This window comes from Cataglyphis hispanica, chromosome 2 (genome assembly GCF_021464435.1).
Source record: "Cataglyphis hispanica isolate Lineage 1 chromosome 2, ULB_Chis1_1.0, whole genome shotgun sequence".
Taxonomy (NCBI): domain Eukaryota; kingdom Metazoa; phylum Arthropoda; class Insecta; order Hymenoptera; family Formicidae; genus Cataglyphis; species Cataglyphis hispanica.
The window spans coordinates 1937737-1961439 of record NC_065955.1 but is presented as its reverse complement, the minus strand read 5'-3'; the positions used below and the strand labels follow the sequence as shown (position 1 = coordinate 1961439).

The 23703-nt window shown below is 30.8% G+C and overlaps 1 protein-coding gene across 2 annotated transcripts in view; it reads right to left on the bottom strand.

Moving 5' to 3' along the window:
• Nucleotides 1-23703, bottom strand: part of LOC126857145 (peroxidase) — a 43216-nt gene that overhangs the window by 13514 nt on the left and 5999 nt on the right. The window contains exons 2-7 of one of the 2 annotated variants that reach the window (XM_050606323.1): nucleotides 10269-10415; nucleotides 5307-5495; nucleotides 1346-1425; nucleotides 1034-1127; nucleotides 708-899; nucleotides 427-623 (exon numbers count right to left, since the gene is read on the bottom strand). In XM_050606323.1, coding sequence (XP_050462280.1) covers nucleotides 427-623; nucleotides 708-899; nucleotides 1034-1127; nucleotides 1346-1425; nucleotides 5307-5495; nucleotides 10269-10282 — 766 coding nt within the window. In that variant the 5' untranslated portion in view covers nucleotides 10283-10415. Of the gene's footprint in view, nucleotides 1-426; nucleotides 624-707; nucleotides 900-1033; nucleotides 1128-1345; nucleotides 1426-5306; nucleotides 5496-10268; nucleotides 10494-23703 lie in introns of those variants that run through there. The other variant, XM_050606332.1, reaches the window with a different exon arrangement.

Below are 23703 nucleotides of genomic sequence, written 5' to 3'. Positions count from 1 at the left end.
TTGAAATTCAATCTAATCATTTTACCGGTAGAATGTTCTTCTGCTGAGAAAAACTTTTGTATTAGTGACTGAATGTTTTTGATTTATCATTTATATATTTGTTTAGAGAAGAATTATACATGTAGATAAATTAATGTATTGTTAATTAATTTATATATACTTCTATACTCATGTTTGATTTTCTAATTAATTTTTATCCTACTTATTTATTGCAAATTGTGTAAAATATCAGGAAATTACAAATTTTTATTTATTTATTTGATGAAATATAGCTTCGTATCTCGTTAATAATCAGATCAATATCAAGGGAAGGCGTATTTCTAATGAAAATGTAATAAGCGCAGTGCGCTGACGTTAAAATCAGCAACTGCTACGGCAGAAAAACCTGTGGCAAATATAAATCGAAAATAATGAATGAAAAAGTACCAAGAGGCGTGCCGGTTAAGGTGTAATCGTGGTCCATGAATTGTCCCCACGCGATAACCATAACAGTACCGGCATGATCGTGATAACCCTCGTCCGAATGCATGGTGCGCGACACGACTCGGGACAATGGTAGATTATGGCCCGTTACGGATATTCTTGGCGCTGATATACCGTCCGCGAATTGCGGACTCATCAATCTGCAAGAATAAGAAGTAAAAAAGGTCTTGCGTTTTATCTTTTATATCGAAAAAAAAAGAACTGAAAAGATCAATAATAATTACCTCGCGAAAGGCGACAAGGTAGCCCCCCATGTGGGATTCTGCAAATTCGTGCAAAGACCATCGTATCGCCGATACTTGCCCGGCCTGCATTCCACATTGCTGAGGAAGGCGGGACAAACCTCGCGGATCAGAGTCTTCGAGGTGTCGATCAGTGGTAGACTTTTTTCTATCTCTTCGTAAGTCAGTCCGTATCTGAATGTCGATGATATTAGAAAGTCAAAAAGGAATGAGAGAGAAAGAGAAAGAAAACGGCTCGGTGTGAAAGGAGGGGGAGGAGAGGAAGTCCTGCTGGGAGCATTACATAGACTTGTCATGAGGAGACTTACGTTTGCGCGAGATTCGTGCTAATGTCAAGCAGCAGCTCGCCGACCGTCGCCAGGTCCTCCGGTCGCCATATCTCTGACTTCGGTCTCGCAACGTCTACGAGAGATGATTACGTATAAGTGACATAACGAGATAAGGAAATGAATAACGAGGTAAGGTAAGAGATCGATGCATAGCGATTGATCGTAATGAATTTATAATATATCGGCTGATCATGCAAACGACATCGCGAACATCGTATCGATCATTATCGACGATAAATTATATGTAGACAGCGGGCGATTAATTTTTTAAATGAAACTTAATACACTCACTAATGCGCTTCCTCGCCTCGACGTAAGCATGATTTACGGCATCGTATGTGATACAGGTTTGAGCTCCTCCCGTGGTGGGGCTGCGAAAGAACAAGGATGAAAGCTGACGCGATCTTTTTCAGTGCGGGTATTATTTGCAGCCCCTCCTCTCTTTTCACCTTCCTCTGCCACCATCGGGTTAATTACCTAACGTTTGTAGCCTACTTTCGTGAGAAGCCGACACTCGAAAGTCTTGCGCGAGATTTGCTCGACGAGTGCTTTATGTGTGTAGATATTTCGTATCAAGATAATCCGAAACTATCCTAAACGTGCTCGGTTATGAATGCGGGTGAATTGACTTTCATATTCTGTTGCCGACGAAGATTGAAGCAATTTTACACATTTCTCTATATCATATGCTCATCCGCAGCTTCCGCCTTTAACTCTATGCTTAGTGCAACCGTATCTCAATCGCTCTCTCTCTCTCTCTCTCTCTCTCTCTCTCTCTCTCTCTCTCTCTCTCTTTCTCTCTCCCTAATTCCGAATTAAAATTGTATATATTTTATTAAAATGCGAATACAAATTGATCTTTATCATAAATTTCAGAAAAATGTACGAAATTAAATGGTTGCAAATAAGTGATTACTGCATATTAAAAATGTATTATTTTTATCGTTTATCGCACACACGTGACATCGAATACTGATATGGCAGTTTGAAATATCCATACATGATCGTACAATTAAACTGCGTGAACGTTCACCGAACGTTAGTATTTAGCATAACAGGATTTCAACTTGTTTAATTTATTTAAGACACTAATATATACATATATATGCTGACGTTCACGTTCTAGGGATCGACAGAAATGCTCTAAACATCTGATCTAAGCGTCGCGGATTTCCAGTCATAAAGTAAGATGCAAAAGTGTTGAGATGAGAAAGAGAGAAAGAAAGAGAGATAGGCAGTTTCCTGCGTCTAATTGCGGTCGAGTGCTTCCACCGTTATGACGCAATCGACGATAATAATAACGAAAGCATTCTATAATGATGCCGTGCATCGACGCACTTACCATAACTGGTTCGACCAACTGCTATAGCCCATTCTCGCTACCCGGTGATAAATGCGAATTACGCCAAGCCGGCTAAGGGGTACACCTTTTTCTTTCTCTCAATATACATAATTATGTTTTACAGCTCACGCGGCATTTGTACTTTAATATACCACGTTTAATAATCACGTTGTCGCGAGTAACGCGAGATATCCACGGTAATCAAAAATAATCCGACTTTCTTGCCGCTGCCGGGATCGTTTCGTGGATCACGCTCTCAAGTTCCTTTTCGAGCAGAGATTGACGGTTGCGAGGCATTATTTGGCGCATCGAATCTGTTTCTCTTTTTTTGCACTCTTTAGTGCAATCCTTTCGAAACATTATCAAGACTCGACTTTCACAGCCGATAGTACGCGCAATTTCGATCTCCAGATCGGCAGTATCGTTTCACGGTGCAATTGCGTCTCTCGTTATATCGTGTCCCCGGGCACCTGCTTGACATTCCGACTGTCTCCAACCAAGTAGGTGCGTGACATCGCTAATCGGACGGCGTTACAATGTCGCACCGGCTACCTAAACGGTCGACACAGATCACGCGACTTGCGTATGTGAATTCCTGACTAATGCTACTTCTGATTTTATTCAGTAATTATTTAAGCTATTAATTTACTCGCGTGCGCTATACGATTGCAATATATTATATAAAGTTTTGTTTTTTCTGCATCTATTGAATTTTATATTTAAATATTTATATGTATGCCGATATTTTTTTATCTTTTTTAAAAAATCTGATTTATAAATAAATTTAAAAATTAATATTAGATTTTTATCTTTTATTGTTAGGTAAGCAAAAGCAGTTGCATCGGTTTTATCAAATCCTTCAAGGAATAAATTAAAATTAAAAACTATTCAAATGAGAATGTTAGTAAACGTTGTCATGTTTTACAACTTTAAAATAACGAATATTCAAGCAAATGCAAAAGCGCAAAATGGAATTTAGAATAATACAAGGATATATACATTGATAAATAATTCTAATTGATTTTCTTCTCGCTAGTGAGGCCATTATCACGCTATTTCGGTACCACGATCTTTGGCAATTCAGTTTTTCAGCAAGCGATTTTATCGTAACGTGACCCTCTTGTATTTCATTAGTGGCGCGCCTTGAGAAGACTAATTAACAATAAGATTCCTGTGCATACGAACTTATGGATGAATAAATTAGATAATAATTCCGCCGTTTGTATTCTCGCGAATTCGCATACCTAAACTGGCTGGTAAAACTATATCGAATCTCAACGCAGTTATCGCAAAAGCCACGTTACGACCAATTAGATACGTCGATACATTTTTTTTATCGTAACAGAAATAAGAGATAACATACGAGTTAACTCAGTTTTGACGTTAGCCAGAAAAAATTTTTTTTTTCTCAATTTTCACTGTTCAGTAAATAAACCGCAACTGTAACCTTTGTAATTTTAGTCAAATTCAGTTCTTATGAAGATTTCACGAGAGTGCACGCAAACGATAAATACGTCCATTTCACCGGTTGCTGAGTGCGAAAAGCGGTAAATAATCACAGGTTTCATATTGCTTCGCACGGGCGCCTGGACGCGAAAATTATAAATTGCATTACGATACGCTAAATACAATTCTCTATACGCCATGAATGAGACAGAGCGGGTTTTACCGCGACACGTAACTGTCACTTTTGTTACATGACACGTACATTTACGACCCAATACCATAAATGTAATCCTGCCTGGCAATGGCCGCTTTTAAAGGTTCGATAAAGAAAGCGTATTTTGCGGTGGTCATAATCCGAATTGAAATTCTTCTCTTACTTTAATATTCAGTCTAACATTTACTTTGATACTTCAATTAATTATTTAATTAATAATTTTGCCGGAAGCTCCTTTTTCAAGTAGAAAGATTATTTGTTTATTGCCTATTTGAGGTATAAAATAGGAGCTTACTGCAATATAATTTTTAAATAATTTTTAAATAAATAAAATAATTTTTAAATAAAATTTTTAAATTAATTTTAAAATAATTTTTTTTTAAATAAATAAAATATAAATAAAATCTTGAAATTATTCAGAATTTATAATCATGAAAAAATATAAGAAAATAGCAGAATTTCAAATTGAAATTATGCACGGTACAATTTTTCCTAGACGTATCTTACATTAGATACGCGGAACAATCTTTGTTTCGCAAATATATCCGCGTAGGATCATATAAACGACTGTATGTAGAAAACCGGTAAGAACGTATTGAAAATCACCAGTCCTGTGGGAACAGGATAGTGAAAGTCCTATACGGCCAAAGTTGCCGCTTTCTCTATCCTTTAAATTCTAAAGTTTAGAATGTCGAATGAAGATTTTATTATATAAGCGTAAGTTTCGATGCAGTTGGCGAACACGATTTATAATAAGGCGATATAATTGCATTTTTTTAATTCTTACGATATATTCTAGGATAGATATCCAACTGATAGGACATAATTTTTATTTATTTTATTCTATGATACTTTCGTAATCGGCAGCACAATAAAAAGCAATATTGCGTTTAAGTGATAATCAGCAATTATTAATAATTACATAATACAATTTTGACGATGCATAATTAAATACATGCTAATGAATGATAAATATATACAAACTATCTTAATTAAACCAGCACTCTTTGTTGTAGAATTTAAACATATCATTAAAATAAAGCGTATTAATTGGTTATGAATAACATAAAAATACGAGTCACTTATATTAGTAGGACACAAAAATTCACAGACAGCGAAACTTTACTTTACGATACGAGTTCACTCCAGTTACTTCGGAGAAACACATCGTCTACCTTCGCATTGGCTTTCGCTAAATTAAGATCACTATCGTCGCATCGTGGATTGATACTCTTAATAGGGATACTTACAACGACCCGCGAAGTAAATTATAGGTGTAGTCGTAAACGCTGGTTCTACCGCGAGCGTCCAGGATCAAGGCGCACTCCTCTCCGTTTGCGTAAGAGTCAAAAGGTTGATATTGCAGCCCGTTGCAATATGCCGCTACCAACAGCAGCAGCGATCCGATTATCGCGGATCGCATCCGCGTTATCGCGAATCTGCAACATTCCCCGCACAAACAATTATCTCTCCCACGTCAAAGAGTGTATCATGCAAAAAGGCCGCTTGCCTCGATGTTGTCTTAAATCATGATAATCGTTTATACCTGTATTGTATTATATCTTGTTGATCTGACATATGTTCGAAAGGTGACAGTACAATTATATTGAGACAATAAAATGCTTTTTAATTGACGTGTAATTAATATAATTGTTTACGTCTATTTCGCGCATAATACATAAAAAGATAACACATAACATATAAAAAGATTATAAAAATTGTCATAATAATAGGCAAAGTTAAAATTGGCGAATAAAGTATCATATTTTATTGAATGCTAATTGAAGCAGTTAATTACATATTATGTCTCGACAATTTCCGCATATTTCCTTCAAAATGAGTGTACGATACATACGGAATATATTATAATAGATGTGCAATTCTGTATCTCTTTCATATTTTAATAGAAATTAAGAAAGAAAGAAGATAATACAGTAGAGACTATAAAAATTGTAAAAAAAGTTGATAAATTATTGATAACAAGAATTTCTTTTCTCGGTGTAGAATCGGCTGTATATATGCGAAATCACATAAAATGTTTTAGTAGTTCATGACGATGAACTCTCCTTGTTCTCAAGGCATAATAGTTTGATAATATCTCTTACACGATACGTGCGTTCTTATTTAAGAACATTGCATTGATGTATTTCGAGTAGCAGAGAAACTGGGCTACAAACGTCAAAATTCTTTTATAATCTTTATTCCTTTTAACATTTAAAGTTCTTTAACACAAAAAAAGTATCGCGGACGCCTTCATCCATAATAATTAGTTTATTCCTATGTATTTTGTAATCTCACGCTCTGCGATACATTTACATAATTTGTAAGCGTATAATTGATACAATTGCGTGATAATGAATACATTTCGCATATGCAATAATTATAAATGTTGTGCTGTTGATAATTATCGTGATGAAGGGACACTGCGTTATTCTTAATTTTTGAGTTTTATAAAAAAGAAAAGGAAAATTTCTTTTTTCATTTTATCTATAAATTTTTTAATTTTATTTACAAATTTTCTGCATTTTACATTCAAATTAATTTCTCTGAATATTAATTGTCATTGAGTATCCATTTGCATTCTCGTTTAAGATATATTATGAGAATCATATGTATTTCGGAATTTTCAAACAAATATGTAAAAAAAACATAAATACGATATGATAGCTATGAGGAACATGGGCTTCCACCACCTTGAACTTTTTAGCAAAGCATACTTTATAAGAGATTAATAATTGTGTCGCACGTACATCCGTGCTCCATTCACTGCTGCTTGTCGTGAAATTACATTAATGTGCGGTTTACATTGAACGTGTTAGAAATGATTGATGGTGCATTTGCTTTGTAGCTTGCTAGAGATGAAACCTTTCGTTCCACATAATGAATAGATAAAAGTCGATCGATATTTAAAATAATTTGGATTTTTTTATTCCTTCTGGTCATCTGGTATATTTCATATGCAATTTACATGAGCAACTGGATAAACCGGTCCTCATGTATTCGATAATTTTAATCGTAATAACTAGTTTCAGTTTTAATGGGAATTAATTACAGTTTTAAAGTCATAACTATATACAGTAATTTATATAAAAATATAGTTTTATTTCTACACAATATTTGCCTATTTGTTATGAGTAGTATTTCGAAATAAATATGTATCTCAAGATAGCCCAATTCTTATCTTAATTGGATATAGAATTAATATTTAATTTAAAGCCTTAATTTAAGTATAAAATATATTCTCTCTTGAATTATTTCTCTAAAAAAATGCAAAAAAGTTTCATATATATGCTTTATATACGCTCTACATTTTGATTTTAAAATATATTTCTCTTTCTTATTATTCATTATAAATTAACGATTTATTCACTTTTTAGAATGCTAGATAAATATCTTATGAAATTAGAAGATTGGAGAAATAACTTTTTTGTGATCATTGAATGGATCATGGTTCAATGATTAAATGTCTATTTATTGTTCATCGGTTTTTTTTAGAGAAATCTCAATTTTACCTGGATAAATTACGTCAATACGGATTGATATTCCGCGTACGTAATCGCGTGAAATTCGATCGGAGAATGCGCGAAACAGTGGTCAGGAAGCGTACGAAAAGTGAAAATTCGCCAAAAAATCTGCCATAAAATGTCGCAAGAAAGTTCTTCCCTTTTGTTATACAATACTTTTTCCTTTCTATATTGATAGATTACAATACATTATGCGTTATATTAAAAATATAAAAATATATATATATTTCTTTTATATTCTAAACTATATATATCTTAACCGATTGCAAATGATCTATATTCTATAAGTAAAGACAAACGAATACTAGTTAAATTTAATAATTTGCATATGTATGTCTTATACTATAAGAATAAAAAATTACAGTTATCACGATTGCCGAATTAAATGTATTTTCAAATTATTCAACATTATAAGTCAGTATCATTTTTATTTATTTCATATATGACAATACATTATAAATTAAATTGATTTATTATAGATTGGTTTATTATAATTATTATTATAGAATAGATTATAGGGAGATAGAGAATAAAGAGATATATATGGAGAGAATAAAAAATCGATTATTTCAGTATATATTTTTTATTGTTTATTTAAGTAAAAATATAGTTTATTTAAGAGCAATTGAAATTATTATAAAAATATAAAAATGTTTTATTAAATTTTTTTTTTAAATGATACAATCTAAAAATAAATGTAAAATTTCGAATGAAAATTAGCGATATCGTATTGATTATACAAATAATACAATGATGTGTATTGTGCAATTGGTTAGCTTAACAAATTGGAATAATTGTCGAAAGATTGTAAGAGCTTTCGCGATACGCTTCGCTAGTCGACTGCTATCATTGTGCTGACTCTACATCGTGCTGCAGCATCTCGATTAGATACAATAATTGCCATTAAGTAGGCGGACAGTGATCGACCGTCTTGAATGTCTGCGAATCGCCGCACACACAGACCGGTATTTTATTTGACAATTAAAAAACAAATGATTTACTAGCTTGGTGAAAGGATTCGAAAGCGGGTAAAAGTATACGAGAGAAGAGCGATTTTGAATTATGAAACATTCATCTGATCGTCATATCACGCATATCAAAGTTCTATTCGATCTCGTACGAGTGAAATGTATCATCTCCTACTTGGTGATACATTTTCCCTAAGATAGGGAATCACGTGACAATTGAGATCAAATCTGTTAAATTGATCGAAATGAAGCGCGGATTGCTTTCTCGATCCTCGTTACGCGAATTCTCCTTTCACTATTCGTAATATTCGTGACCAGTGCGCGTCAATCCGCGCGATGATGATAGACGTGAAAAGAGTCACGTGCGTCTCTTGCGAGACATCGCCCTCTTTTGGACCCCGATCCCGTTTTCTCATAATCACTCGCGATCATTTTTTTGAAAGTTTTTCTCAAGAAACTCTTCTTTCTCTCGTTCGAGAAGAGACCCGAGAGATTCGAAAATTTAAATAGAAAATGATTACAGAGATTTAGCGTCGCAAACGCGCTTTTTTTAATCTTGGGAAGTTATAAAGATGCGTGAGAAATATTTATTTATCAATACAATATGACATATATAATTGTACTCGTTTAATCGCGTAACACATGTTGAAACACGTTTAACTTTCATTGGAATTGAATAAGATCAAAAGTAATTTTTATTAAATATTATATCATCGCATTGCTAGTTGGCTAGTTTTATATGATATATACAGAAAAGAAACTGGTCATGCTTAATTTTGATAATATAATTTTCGTGACATTGAACTATCACGATATATCCTTGATCCATTTTAAGAGGTAAAAAAAGTAGAATATATATGTGTGTGTATATGCATTTATATGGAATTAAAATATATCTTATAATTTTTATGTAACATAATAAGCTAATTATATATGCCTCCTACACGTTATATACACATATATATAATACAAAAAGTATAATAACATGTATAATCATTTATAAATATATATTATTAAAATATATATTTAATTTTTTTGCACGCTGTAAACTTTGGCAAAGTGGCGTTTTCTCTTTCTATTTTAGTACGAGCGATGTGAGATCCAATAACTACCTGTATATAATACCTCTGACACAAATCAACTTTTACTAGCAAGGCATGATAAATGGATATAGATAAATCTTGCTAGATTCTAGTTAATTTTAAAGTGATTAATAAGATACTGCATATACGAATAGATTGAGATAGAAACGCGTAATATCGGGACGAAATAATCAGTATCTATAAGCTAATATTATATAGTGAATAGTAATGAAGAAATTGATATCTCAAACAATTCTTATACACAATATGTATCATTATATAAGAATTTTATCTACGCAAATATGCATCATAATTGTATCTTTGTAAAAGAATATATTAGAGAACCTATTTAAAAGTTGATTTATTGCATCTATAAATCGTTATTAAAATGTTCAAGTTAAAATTACTATATTTTCAATACTGTTTTAAGACACTCATACAGAATATCACGAATTTATGCAAGAGTCGATGAATTGCAATTTTTTTTGTCATTAATTACAAAGTCGAGAAAAAAATGTAAATGAGACTCTTAAAATTCTCTCGGACAATGCTCTATCTTGGCAATAGTCCCATGTAATACTTCGGAGCGCGATACGCATAGAATTCCTTAATCCGCGATTCCGTTACAGTATACTTACCTCGTGTCGTGCATTTTACCACGTGCTCCACGTTGTTGAGGTTTCACGACAATTTACAATCGAATAGCCGCGACGAAATTGTCGTCTGGGTTGAAATTGCCAATTTACACGATCCTTGAGATACACTTTTTCAACACACGCGACAAACGAGAAGAAACAATCATAAACGAACGCGAATAATGTTTTAATCAGCGAATACACGCCTTTGCACACGTTTGAAAGATTAAAAAACCGGGCGAAGATTCCGCGATTCCTCGTTCGTACAATGATCAGCTACTACTTGCCGGATAGTTCAGTTTGCATCGGTCGGTCACTACTAGTTCTGTTCCCGGGTGATTGTTTTAAAGCGGCTTACACTGATCGACTACCTCAATATACTGTGATACTTGTGATCCTTGTGATCGTATCCTGCCTTCGTGCCGCACAGTTTCTTATCGAAGCGCAGAATGTGCACCGTCTTGGTGGTGGAAAGCTCCCCAAAAGCGTGATACTGACTTGTGGGAAGGAAATAAGAAGGGGAGGGAGCTGGGAGAGGGAGAGTTGAAAGGAGACGAGAGAGAGGGAGAGAGAGAAAAGTGGAGGAAAGTTATCTTATCTTATATGCTCGCCAGGTGAGCGAGAACCACGAAGAGTTAGCGGTGGACGCAAAAGAAGAAGGAGGAGGCGTAGCTCCCGCGTCCGTGTCTTACTTTCCTTTCTCTAAACGAGCCGCATGCTTGTTGCCCTCGATTCGAGACATCGATTGTGTCCCGCCTGTCTCCGAAATACGCGCCGAAAATTCGCCGCTCGGCAAATCCGACAATGAATGCTCTTTCTTCTTCGCCACCTTTCGCTTATACTTTCAAAGGGATACGACACTATGTCCAGACCATTCCAGCATACGATATCGATCGGAGATCTTTTTTTAGAAACATTTGCAAAAGTAGAAAAGACAAGTATTATAAACTCGTTCAGTGTCTAAGAAAAAATTATGCAATATCATTATCTTGTTACGATAATAAAAAAAAAAATTTCTTTTCAAGGTTAAACAATTATAATTTGTCTATTACCTGCATATCAACTTGCATAACTTTTCGAGCAAAATATTTCAAGCACTGCAACTCGCATGAAAACGCACACATTGCAACATTCTCTATGCTACATTTCCTTTACAAAATTGTAAACAAAATGCATAGTACAAAATCTTAAAAAATTTAATCAGATTTTGCGTTTGTTACGCAAGTTATTCATAACATTTGGGTCTATTATATAAGTTATGAAAGTATAAGTTACTAGATACAATCTATTAGATACTACAACTGATTGCATAAGTGATTTGTACACATACTTGGCCGATATTGGAGCACGAACGAGGAATCAATAATTCAGAAGATTTCGTTTATACGACGTTACGGGGTAATTAGTTCATTGCGGTTATTTATTTATTTTTTTAAATTCCTGATTGCGATGGTCGATAATGTTCGGTTGTCAACCAGCAGACCATGGTAACGCAACAGTGAAAAAGTACATTGCACATTTTGTCTGGCCTGAAATCAATTTTGTTCTGCGATCATTAATCGCGGAAATTAAAATACCACAAGAAACTGTGACAATAACTTTCATGACAAGAATTTACGTCATTTGCAGTTATTTAATTGCACGTTTTGTATTATTTTGCTAATGAATATCGAAAATAAAAGATAATGGAATTGATGTTGTAAAATATATTTGCTAATTGTGCGCAAAAGTAATTAAAATATATATCTATGATTAATGAATCTATGACTAATGAACTTTTATATAAAATATTAAATTTTACCTAATAGTTACATCTCTATATCCTAAAGTTACATCACATTTTTAGATTAACTTTAGATAATTAACGATTAACTCTAATTAAATAAAAATATTTTTATCAATCTTAAACTCTAATTAATTAAATAATTATATTTAATATAGCAAACAATAGTTATGAGATTTTTTAATTAACAAATATTTTAATTTAATGTTTAAATTAGTAATATAAGTAATGAACATAAAATTATTCACAAAAATTATTCCATTATAGCAACTTTTTAATATTATATTATTTCCTCTATAAAATGCTTATAAAATATAATAGTATATTTTTTTTTTATTTGCCGTTTTTTGCATTTTTTTTGCAACCCAAAAATTTTGCTACTATATATAGAGCTCATTTCAGGACGATAGTCAACGACTTACGAAAGAGATGTTTAGAACGTATTGCCTGAGGCGACATATTTATCTTCCTTCTGTAACAAAGAGACGTCATATGTATGGCTATAAATACATATATCATTTATCGCAAAAAAAATCGATTTGAGTACCAGACAAGTAGTTCATGATACTTCATTATAAATTATGAAATATCCCTTTCTCATCATTTAAACTTGCAAACAAATTCGAAAAATGATTGTGTTTTTTCTCGATTGCAATAAATTACTATCAAATTAATTTTTCTATTATTACATATCAATATTCGGGCACACAAAAGCTCTACAGCCATAATGACGTTTATTCTCAAATTTTTTATGAGCTATTTATAAAATAATAATATAAATTGCTTTTATAGATTGTTATTTTCTTTCGAATCAGATCTCAAAACAAGTATTACACACACATGTTACGTAGTTTACTAATAATATAGTAAATGAAGCGAGGATTTGTTTTGAAATGGATACCCTATGGCGCTTATTAATTACGCTTGCACGATAAATTGTATATTGTGTAAAGGGATCAATTGTATATAATTGAATCTTGAATTGATACGGAATTGAATTGTCTTAATGGTACACGAGAAAATTGCGTAGGGAATTGTGTTTTCCTTTTCCCGATTTAATAACTCGTTTCGCCGTGGCCTCGTCCGCGAATAAATAATTCAACCAAAATGTTAACTAACGTCCTTTCGATCATACATATATATATATATATATATATATATATATGCACACACGAATAAACGACAATAAACAAGAAATCGAATGTAGAATATTTCACATAGAGCAATGCTTTAAAAAGTATTCATTATCATTTCGCGAAGTGAAACTGGAATGAAACCATTATAAGTGTTTTTTCTTTTTTTTTTTTCTTTTTAAGTAGTAAAATTCTGATGAAAAATATGACATATTTCAATCATAATATTTAAAATTATTCTTAATTGAAACTTTCTCTAAAACTTTACTTGATGGAAAGATCTTTATTTATTAATTCTACTATTTACTATCATAATTAAGCTTAATTTAACATATTAATTAAAAGAAAAATTATCTGCGGATTTATTAAAAAATAGAATTTTTTAAATTTTTATTACAAACCATTCGCTAATTATTTTATATAAACATATTAATTGACGTATTCAAATAAATTTGTGTCAGGATTACACAATAATCTTCTATCGTGAATTTTTATACGGTGCATGATCACTTGGCTGAATCCGTGACAAATTTAATCTGTAATTGCTATGTTTTAATTGCAAGGTTGATCAATCTGCTGATAGAAAAAGATACAAGCGTACCTAAACGAGCAAGCGCATTTGCGCGACGAAATCATAAGTATGCCAGACGAACAGATATGGGCCTAAAACGAGATAGAGAGAACAATTAAATGATTGACGCAACTGTAGCATTCCCGCGGATAATAAGTGAGAGCCGCACACCTTCTCGAGAGAATTTATACGGTGCATTGACTCCCCTCGTGCATGTGAATAATGTATGTATGTGGAACGGTATGTAAAGTTTAACGTGCTGCCTTTAATTCGACAAACTTGTTTTTACGTAACATCGTTGACAGTATATTTCGATATGCATTGGTCTGGCGAAATTGTCGGATTTGTTAGCGAGCTTAAAAGTGCTCTCATATAACCACGAAAAATAGAATAAAATAAACTTGCGATAAAATCGCACTTATATAGTTCAAGGATACGAGCAGGTTTGTTGCTAATTACACTGTCTTTCGTGCAACACTAGTCCGTGTGTGTTCTTTTTACGTAAATATATCACTTAAAACCTCTTTCATACTATATACTTGAGAGATTGTACGATAAATAAATATCATAAATGTAGTAAAAATTAAAATATTAAGATACTCGATTAACACTAGAATTTTTTCTTTATTTTATATTCTATATTTTATTTTATATATTTTTTCACAATTTGTATGCGATTCTCATTATTTCAAATATTATAATGAAAAGATAATACAAACGCGAAATATATTAGAGTACATATTGCACTCTGCGAATGTTATATTAGTGACTATAATTAATTTTGCGTCATTTATATTGAATAATTTTTTTTCCCTACTATAAATAATAAGTTTAATTCTTCTTATTTTACTATATCTTGTTTTGTAAAAGCAAGGTTAATCACGGCAGAAATTTGAGCACATAGTGTATGTATTTCTGATTGAGACGTGTGTGTGGTCCATAATTTAAGTGACAGAAAGCCATACTTTATTAAATGTCTAACGTGCGCGCGCGTGAGCGAGAATTTGCATGATCACAGGGTGACGAGATACTCTCAGGTGGTCTTACCCCCTTTTCACACAATCAGCATCTTATATGGATTTCGGTTTTCAATTTCGACCTTTGACATATATATATAGAATGCGTTGGTTGTTAATATCTCATCATGCTCTGAATTACGTTAAGAATTAAAAATTATTTTTAAATGATTGCATTTATATTTGCGATATAGAGACTTAATATTAAATACGATTATTTCAAAGAGAGTTTTATATTTTAAAAAGCTTATTATGTACGGAGAAAATATTAAAGAAATAATGTAAGGACTAGAGCGCAATGTCAGTATAAATATGCAATATTGATATTGTTGGAAAATTTCTTTAATAAAGTTTCAAAATTTCTCGACATGTAAGCGACGGTGATGTATAGTTTGCTGGCAAAGAAAATGTAATTTTGTGACCACTTTTCCAGGAATAGTAACTGTTTATATATGCGTGCAAGATTGTTTGTATACAATGTATAGCAAGAAGCTATTAGGACAGAATTTTTACACACAGCAATATCATTAAAAATATCTTTTATTTGAAATGTAACTGCCATTACTGCCGTCTGATGGCGATAAAAAAATATACTTTCTCTGTTACATTGGAAAGTAAAGAAATGGTTTGAGATGTCACGAGGTCATCGTGAAACGGACAATCACGTACTGTAAAGCTACACTACGTTCTACATTTCGTGTTATTTTGCATAATATATTCAAGATCTTTGAGGAAGAATTTCTATTCATAATCAATATATCATAAATCTAATTTATATAAATTAATAATAATTAATAAATAAAAATTACAGAAAATATATAATTTTTTTTTCTTTTTTGGAACATTTTTAATGGCAGATTTTTCTGAATATTTATATTAATAAGATATTTTGCACAAATGTGTAAAATATATATTTTTTATTTAATTATTTTGTAAAAAAACAAGAAATATATTGTATCATATATACATATTATATCAGTATTATATCAATATAATCAATATAAACTTGAAAATCGTTTCATTTTTTTCTTTTAAACAAGATGTTTTATTATTATTACTGTATATTTTTAATTGCACTTATTTCTACATTGCTCAAGAAACATCTCACTCATGATCTCACAAACGCGAAACAAAATTGCTTTGAACACTTCATACAATTCTCGGTCATGTTACCAAGCAATTTAAGATACTTGGCACGTCAGGTGTTCTTTCGGCCCGTATGAGCAATTTTCTGGCCTTCATTTTTATGATTTCATCTGCGGGCAATAAGAAAACGTTACAGATACTGATGGCAGATGAATGAAACAAGCGGTCTGCCTTCAGTGTACTCAACGTCACTCATCATTTCGTAACGCGTTTTAGATTATTACATCTTGTTGCCTTTGTTATTTGAATATATTGCTATAATTTTGAAAAAATAGTTTAAATTTATATTTTATGCAATGATATAAGAAATCCTTATGAAGATTTTTGATAGGCTTTACTACAATCTTTTAAATTAAATGTTTATTTTTTAAAATATGTGTTTTTATAGAGAAACAAATTGAATAAATAAAAATAAACATATGTAAATGTATAAATATAGATTTTACAGATAAATGAAAAAAATCTCTTTCATATATCTAAACGTGATTGTATAAAAATGTGTGTAATAGTTGTATCATTAATATTATAAACTGTCTAACTTATTGACTATATTGCTATAAAAATTATAAACGTATTTGTGAAAATATGTATTAAATGATGAAAATAGCAAAATTATTAAAATGATTATTTATACAAATCTGTAACGAAACAGAAAACCACAAAATTTGTGCGACAAAGAAGGCTCTTATAAACGGTACTAATTTTATCGATCCTTGCATCAAAGAAGATCATAGAACGATAAATTATTCATCATTGAGTAACGTTATTGTCGCTCGAGGCCATATTTCGTTGATTTAATTTTGATCAATCACTTCGAAATGAGTCGAAAGTTTCACTATACATATACATATATATCTGGATACATGAAGTTTAATCTATTATGACTTGTATACATAAGTGCAGAATATAAACTAATAAAGGATTATATAAATTGTTTATTTATTCAAATATTCAAAATTTCTTAAACTTTTAAAAAAGTTTCTTATTGAAAAAATCTCTAAATTTTTTAAAATTTTGCAAACATTAATACACTATAGTAATTTGTATCCATTAAAAATTATATTGCAAAACTAGGTCATCAATATGTATGTATATAAATCGCGCGCGCACTATATTAAAAAAAAAAATATCTGCTGCCCATGCATCAGATTTCTCTGATTCTACGTCGTCCTCTTTCGATTAAATATTTAAACATAAAATATTTTTTAAAAGATTATATAAGATTAAAATTTAATGTATTCACAGGACGAGGACTGTGCACAAGTATTGTCTTCGTAATCGGTATATAAAATTATTGATTTTTTTATTTACTCATATATTAATTTTATAATTGATTGTTTTAATATAGCTAATGTAAATCTAAATATGCATTAATTTTAACATCGATTTTTTAGCGATATAAATCGAATAACTAAAGGCAGATTTTAAAATCAGAAATTGTTTTTTAGTATATAATACGTAGTTAATTAAAAATTTTTTAAAATAAAGGAGAAATAATATACATCTGTATTAAAGATTCTAACAAGTATTTACAATATAACTTTGAGATTAACTTTTTATGATATATCATATATATTTATTACAATAATTATTACCTGATTTTATGAATATTATTATGAAGAAAAACGAGGAATTAATAATAGCAGATTACTGCAATAAAAAATACATCTTAAAATATTTTTCCAATGTTATGGTTTATGTTGCAGAATATTTATTCTTATTTTAAACATTACAATATAATGTAATCGATCATCGTATATAACGTTATCTTTCTGTCCAACCTATCAAAGTTAATCACGTATAATTCATCTTTCGACAGTGGGCCAACTTACTGGTGAAATGTATATCCTTGATACCAGTCAAGGCGGCGCCGGAAATTCCCCAAGAGATTTTTTTTAAACAGGTTTGAACGGTGTAGGCATTATTGTTACGAATGTAAACGGTAACATTTTTGTTGGTGAGAATACTTGAATCCGGGACAATGATATAACGCAGGCACAATGACTGAAGTAGATATTGACAGATAACAAAAGCGATATCAAAATATCGCGCACTTGTGACTAATGGGTATTTAATTTTAAAATATTTTTATCTCGTCAATGAGGCAAATTGTTATCTGAGCAGAAAATATATATATATTTCTTATCGTCCATTTTTTCATGCATTAAAAATTCTCTCTAAAAACTTTTATAGATAATACTTTTCTTTAAAACTTTATAAAACTTTGTAGATGAAAGATTTTACATTCATAAATGTTATATTATTTGTAAAATGCATGTTATATATATGTATATTGTAAGATAAACTCCATAAATATTTTTCTGAAAAAGTTTATTATTATTGATTATGCTTATTTATCCACACTTGTATCGCAAGTCAAATTGAGTGAAAATTATTGATATTATTATTAGCAATTAGATAAAATAAACTAGAAAGTAAATTAAATTAATGTACTAGGTTTATTAATATAAATTTATTAATATACATTAATAGTTTTAAATCTTAACAAACGATTAAAAATTCATTCAACGTATATGAGTATGTCGCTGCAGATATTCTAACCATAATTAAACATAGCTATTGGGCTCGCGTACTTATATAAATAAATACTGTTCATAAATACATATAGCTAAACGAGTCCTACGCACGAGTGAGCATTAGATTTGCATGTACGTTCAATGCCTCATTTAGGGCGGCGATATAGATCGTCTAAAACGCATGCATATCCAATGCTGTAACTTAGATAATGCTTGATAATGTTTAATATAATAGGTAATAAAACGAAATTACATGAATCTTCTACTTTGAATACGTAATATAAGAGAAAGTCTTATAAGACGCGTGCAAAATATTTTTATTTTGATCAATATCTGATAATCGATGGCATATTTCTCATTTATAAAGAAATGTGTTTTATTTTTAAATATACGTATATATATATGACTTTGCAAGAAACATGCGTTTAATAACTATATACGCGTTCAATAAATTAAGTAATCAAATATTCATAAAAACTTTCTTATATAATTAATGTATAATAAGTACTGACGCCAGATACATCCTTAATGATATAATGCATCAAAGAAATATTTGCATTATCGATCTCGCGTGATCATAAATTGTATTATAAATATCTTGGCGAATTTTTCAATAAATTATTAGGGATTTGTGCACATGTTGAGTATTCGTGTTTATTGGTCATTAAATCGCGCGACGATTACAGAAGATGCGAACGGGCAATTAAGATGTTATCGCATATAAAACGATGCTGCTTGACAAAAAGAGTGACAGATTTAATTTACGGTGAAATTTTCCCGCTCTCTTGGAGCTCTCATCCATTTAAATTAATTCAGACGACTATGCTGTCCAGATGACAGCTATTATGTCCAGCGTGAGTGTTCAGTTTCAAGCTGATATTTATTACAATTATTAAGCAAAAGAAAATTTTTATTTTTATTCAAGAGAAATATAAAAATATCTTAATATTCATCTTAATATTTACAATATGTTTTAACAGTAGTGAAAAAAATATTTTATGTAAAATAAGGTACATATAATAGATTCTACATATGTTATATAAAACTGCTTTATATAATAAGAAAATATATAATTCTGCAATATTTTTCTGCTATTTTATGTGCTATAGTTCTATGCTTTTAATTTGATTTTATGAACATATTTTTAAAAATGAATATAAGTTTGATAAAGAGTCCGAAGAGTATGCCTAATGTCTCCTTTTCTTTTTTTTTTTTTTTAATTGAGAATCATATAAATATTATTATTTTTTTTATGCCAATCATATAAATTTTTGACTATCTAATCAGAAATTTATATGATTGGCATAAAAAATTCTAATATAAAGCACATTTATTGAGGTATATCCGTTGAAAAGAGCGAGCTATTCTTATTCAAAATACCTGTTGCAAAATCGCAGTTACAATATTGTAAATTGAACTATATACCGAATTGTCCATGAGAAGCCACGATGTTTTAGCGAAGAAGAAAAGAGTGCTAACCCCGAGGCAGAATATGTGCGAAGAGGGTAAAACCTTGACATTCCTCGGCGATTGCAAGCCGAATAATAATTCTCCCTTTCCACGATTTCTTACCTTGCTTTCGTGACTCCGGATTTTGCGTGTTACCTACTCAAAGCCATTCAAAGTCAGATCATTGCAAATTCAGATGCAATCGCGATTGCAAGTCATTATGATCTTTCATCTTCTTGCAATTTTTAATTTATTATCGAATGCTTTATAATTGTTACTGACTTGATTATACATGTTTAACACATTACACGCAATACAGCAATAAAGAATATGACGTAATTTTTAGAGGACATATATTCTTCAGCTTGTGAAACAATCTGCGAGATAAAGTCGAAAATTATTATTTATATAGTAATATTATTTATAATTCCTTTGCATCATTTATTTCCAAACATTTAATTAAATAACATATATTAAATTTATTGAGTTGCTCGCTCTCATCATTGATACAATGTATTTTAATTTTGCATAATTTGCACTTATAGGTAAAATATGCATTTATTAAAAAAGTATTGATTCACACATGAGTGAGAATGAGAAACAATGATGTATATGTTAATTAAAATTAATCTTCTCATATTTATAATAATATTTTTATACTTTTCGTACATAATTATGGCTGCAGAAAAGATCTAATAATACAATTAATGAAATCGTTACATACACATTTCTCGAGTTAAAAATTTATTATATTAAAATGAAAAATTGAAAATATATTATCCTACTTACGCACACTCAAATCCGCGATGTTAGATAATTACATTAACTCTTCTTAGAGATGGCGGTACATTTATTATAGTTATGTAAATCTCGCGCAAGGCGGAGGGCATAATGTAACGATGCTTGGAAAAGTGGAATGCCGCCTACAGCGTTTACTCTCTTGCGTATGCGAGAGCAGTAACTTATTCTAACGCATGCTAATAAGGACAAAAGCCGCAGATAACGTCTCGAAAGTATGCAGACGCGGAAAAGTGAAACGTTTCACGGTGAAACGCAAGGGAAGGTATAGTGACGGGAGAAGGTGTTAGAGCGTCTCTAATCCTTTATGAACTCGCAATTTAATAGTAGTGACACTATTAGAGTGTATTGTATTATTATGATTTGTTCTTACATTCATGAAAAAAAATCAAAAGAAAGTAGCATTGTGTATACTCCTATTAATTTAATTTAACTCTCGATAAATAGAAAACTTGCATGATTTTTTTGGAAGAGAAATAATTTAAAAAATTTAAATTAATATATATATAATTATGCGGATATTTTTTTTTTTTTTAATTTTTTATCGTATTTCCTTATAATGAATTTATAGTGTTCAGATACTGTCATAACATATCACTTAAATAGTTGGAGCAGCTATTGAATAGCTCTTGTTCCCACGATTCGTCCGTGAAATCGATTTTATATAACACGTAGGTTTACGAAATATGTAACCAGAGAATATGCGTATTAATAAACAATCACGCGATATTACGTAATATTATGTGTGAATTGCTGCATATGAATGCCACTATATTTTAGCATTCCGTGCGATGAAAGGAAATCGAAACTGCGTTAAAATTAATTGGAGATTAGAAATATTGATCGATGCGTTTGAACACGCATTAAATAAAAGTGGATGTATCTTTTTATTATTTTTGTCATATAATGATCGAACGGCATATTATGTTGTTCCTGTTAATTATACATGCAATCTCAGATCATGTTCATCCTTTTTTGCTATGAATTGGCTTGAATTGATACAATTTAATGACTGTAAAGCAATGTATAATTCAGTCTTCTTGCAAAATCCGCCCTTTTTTTTTCTTAAAAATCAATCAATTAAAATATTGGTGGAATCTTATTTGTAAATCTTATTTTGTCTATATATTAGGCGCTATCTTATAATTACATAAAATATTGAATATTATCAACATAAGGATTAAGAAGATCGATTTTATAGAAGCGTGAAAATATTAATTATGTTCATCATATGATTGCAATCGAAGTATAATATCGCGCATAAATTATAACTATATTACCTAACAGAGAAGAACATGTGAAATATTTATTTTCTTTTTAAAATAATAATACTAAAGATAGATTTCATCCGGGTATTACATAACTGATTAATTATGCAGCGTAATTAATCATACATCGTTACATCGCGGAAGATGTCAGAAAGTTGGACACTTATCATATCAATCGCTGCCTATCTCGCAATATATCTCGAAGCAAAATATCGACATTCTTCGACGATGAATTTTGCAATCGAACGATGAGTTGTCAAATATATTTATAATTTCGAAGTAATTTTCTTTGTTATGTTATAAAAAATTGGCACTTCCGTGGCGTCCATTCTCGTTAATTTCGCGCAATCTAATCCGAGTCTCTCTGATCGACGGGTATGTCGGCTGACCGACCCTGATCGAGCTGCGTCGAGAACCACATTCTGATTCGTATATGCAAGGATCGACTTTCGCTCCGTCGTCGTATGCGCTCTGCGCAATCTTGCATCTTGATGTTACTTATGTGTGATCCCGCTTCTACGAGGGAATCGTGTTTTTCCTAACACTCAGGTGAATAGAATTGCGCGGATCTATTGCGGAGATCGTAGATACGTGAATTAATCTAGTTCAGACCGGAAAGAAAGAAGATAAATAGATAAATAGATAAATAGATAGAGAAGAGAAAAAAAGAAGCAAACCAATTATTTTTTCTTCTGTTTTCTCTCAATCTTGCATTTGTCTCGTGTCTTCTCTACATTATAAATAGCAAATACAATATTTTTAAATTAATAATAATACTACTAATTTTTAGATAGCACATTATTTATAGATTTAATATACTTTGTTTATTGCAATATTTCAGTTATAAAACGTATATAATTTTTTTATATATTTCAAAATATTGAGAATAATTTTTAAGAACAATATATAATATAAAAATTTTATAATTACATTGATTTTATATTAATTTTTTTATTAAAATTTTATGTTATAATTATAATTATATTATAATTTAAGTTATAATTAAAATCAAATTTTATTATGTTCGATATTTTGTTCGAATATGATCAATTAACGACACTATATCAAGAAATTTATTTTCGTTTAGCAGACACATGCACTTTGTGCACACACTTAATTCAACCATTTAATTCGTACATTCGCGAAATCTTGCAGAGTCAGCCAATATCTTCAAATCGTAACGTGAACACTTTCACACGCAATTCTTCATTGAAGCTTTCTCTCGCACGTTTCCGGTTGAAGAAAAGGAAACAGAACACATTTATCTTCGCATATTGATCGATAAAAATCTAAATAGACCATTTGTTTCAAATAAATCCCAAACGTGATGCAAAAGATAGACAATAGCAAAAGGATGATCGATCATGCCAAGACATTAGATAGAGAACTAATCAGATAGGTGAAAAACAAACGAGATATTGTGACCCATGTGTGCTTTTATTCCGATCTAGTTTTTATTCAAATTAAATATATATTTGCAAATTCTGACTGAATCGTATGAATTATAAATATCTTGTTCCAGCGTTTATATCATCTTCGCCTGTTAAATTATACAAAAGCATTGTTTTTCTAAAAATATGCATCAAATAAATTTGTCATGTTAATATTTATTTATAATTGTTAATTAAATTATAATCATATTTTTATTCTTCAGACAATATCCTGTTTCATATCAGTTAAACTTTGCTATTATATTGTATTGTACCCCAGTATTCCCATTCTTTCGCATGCCGATCG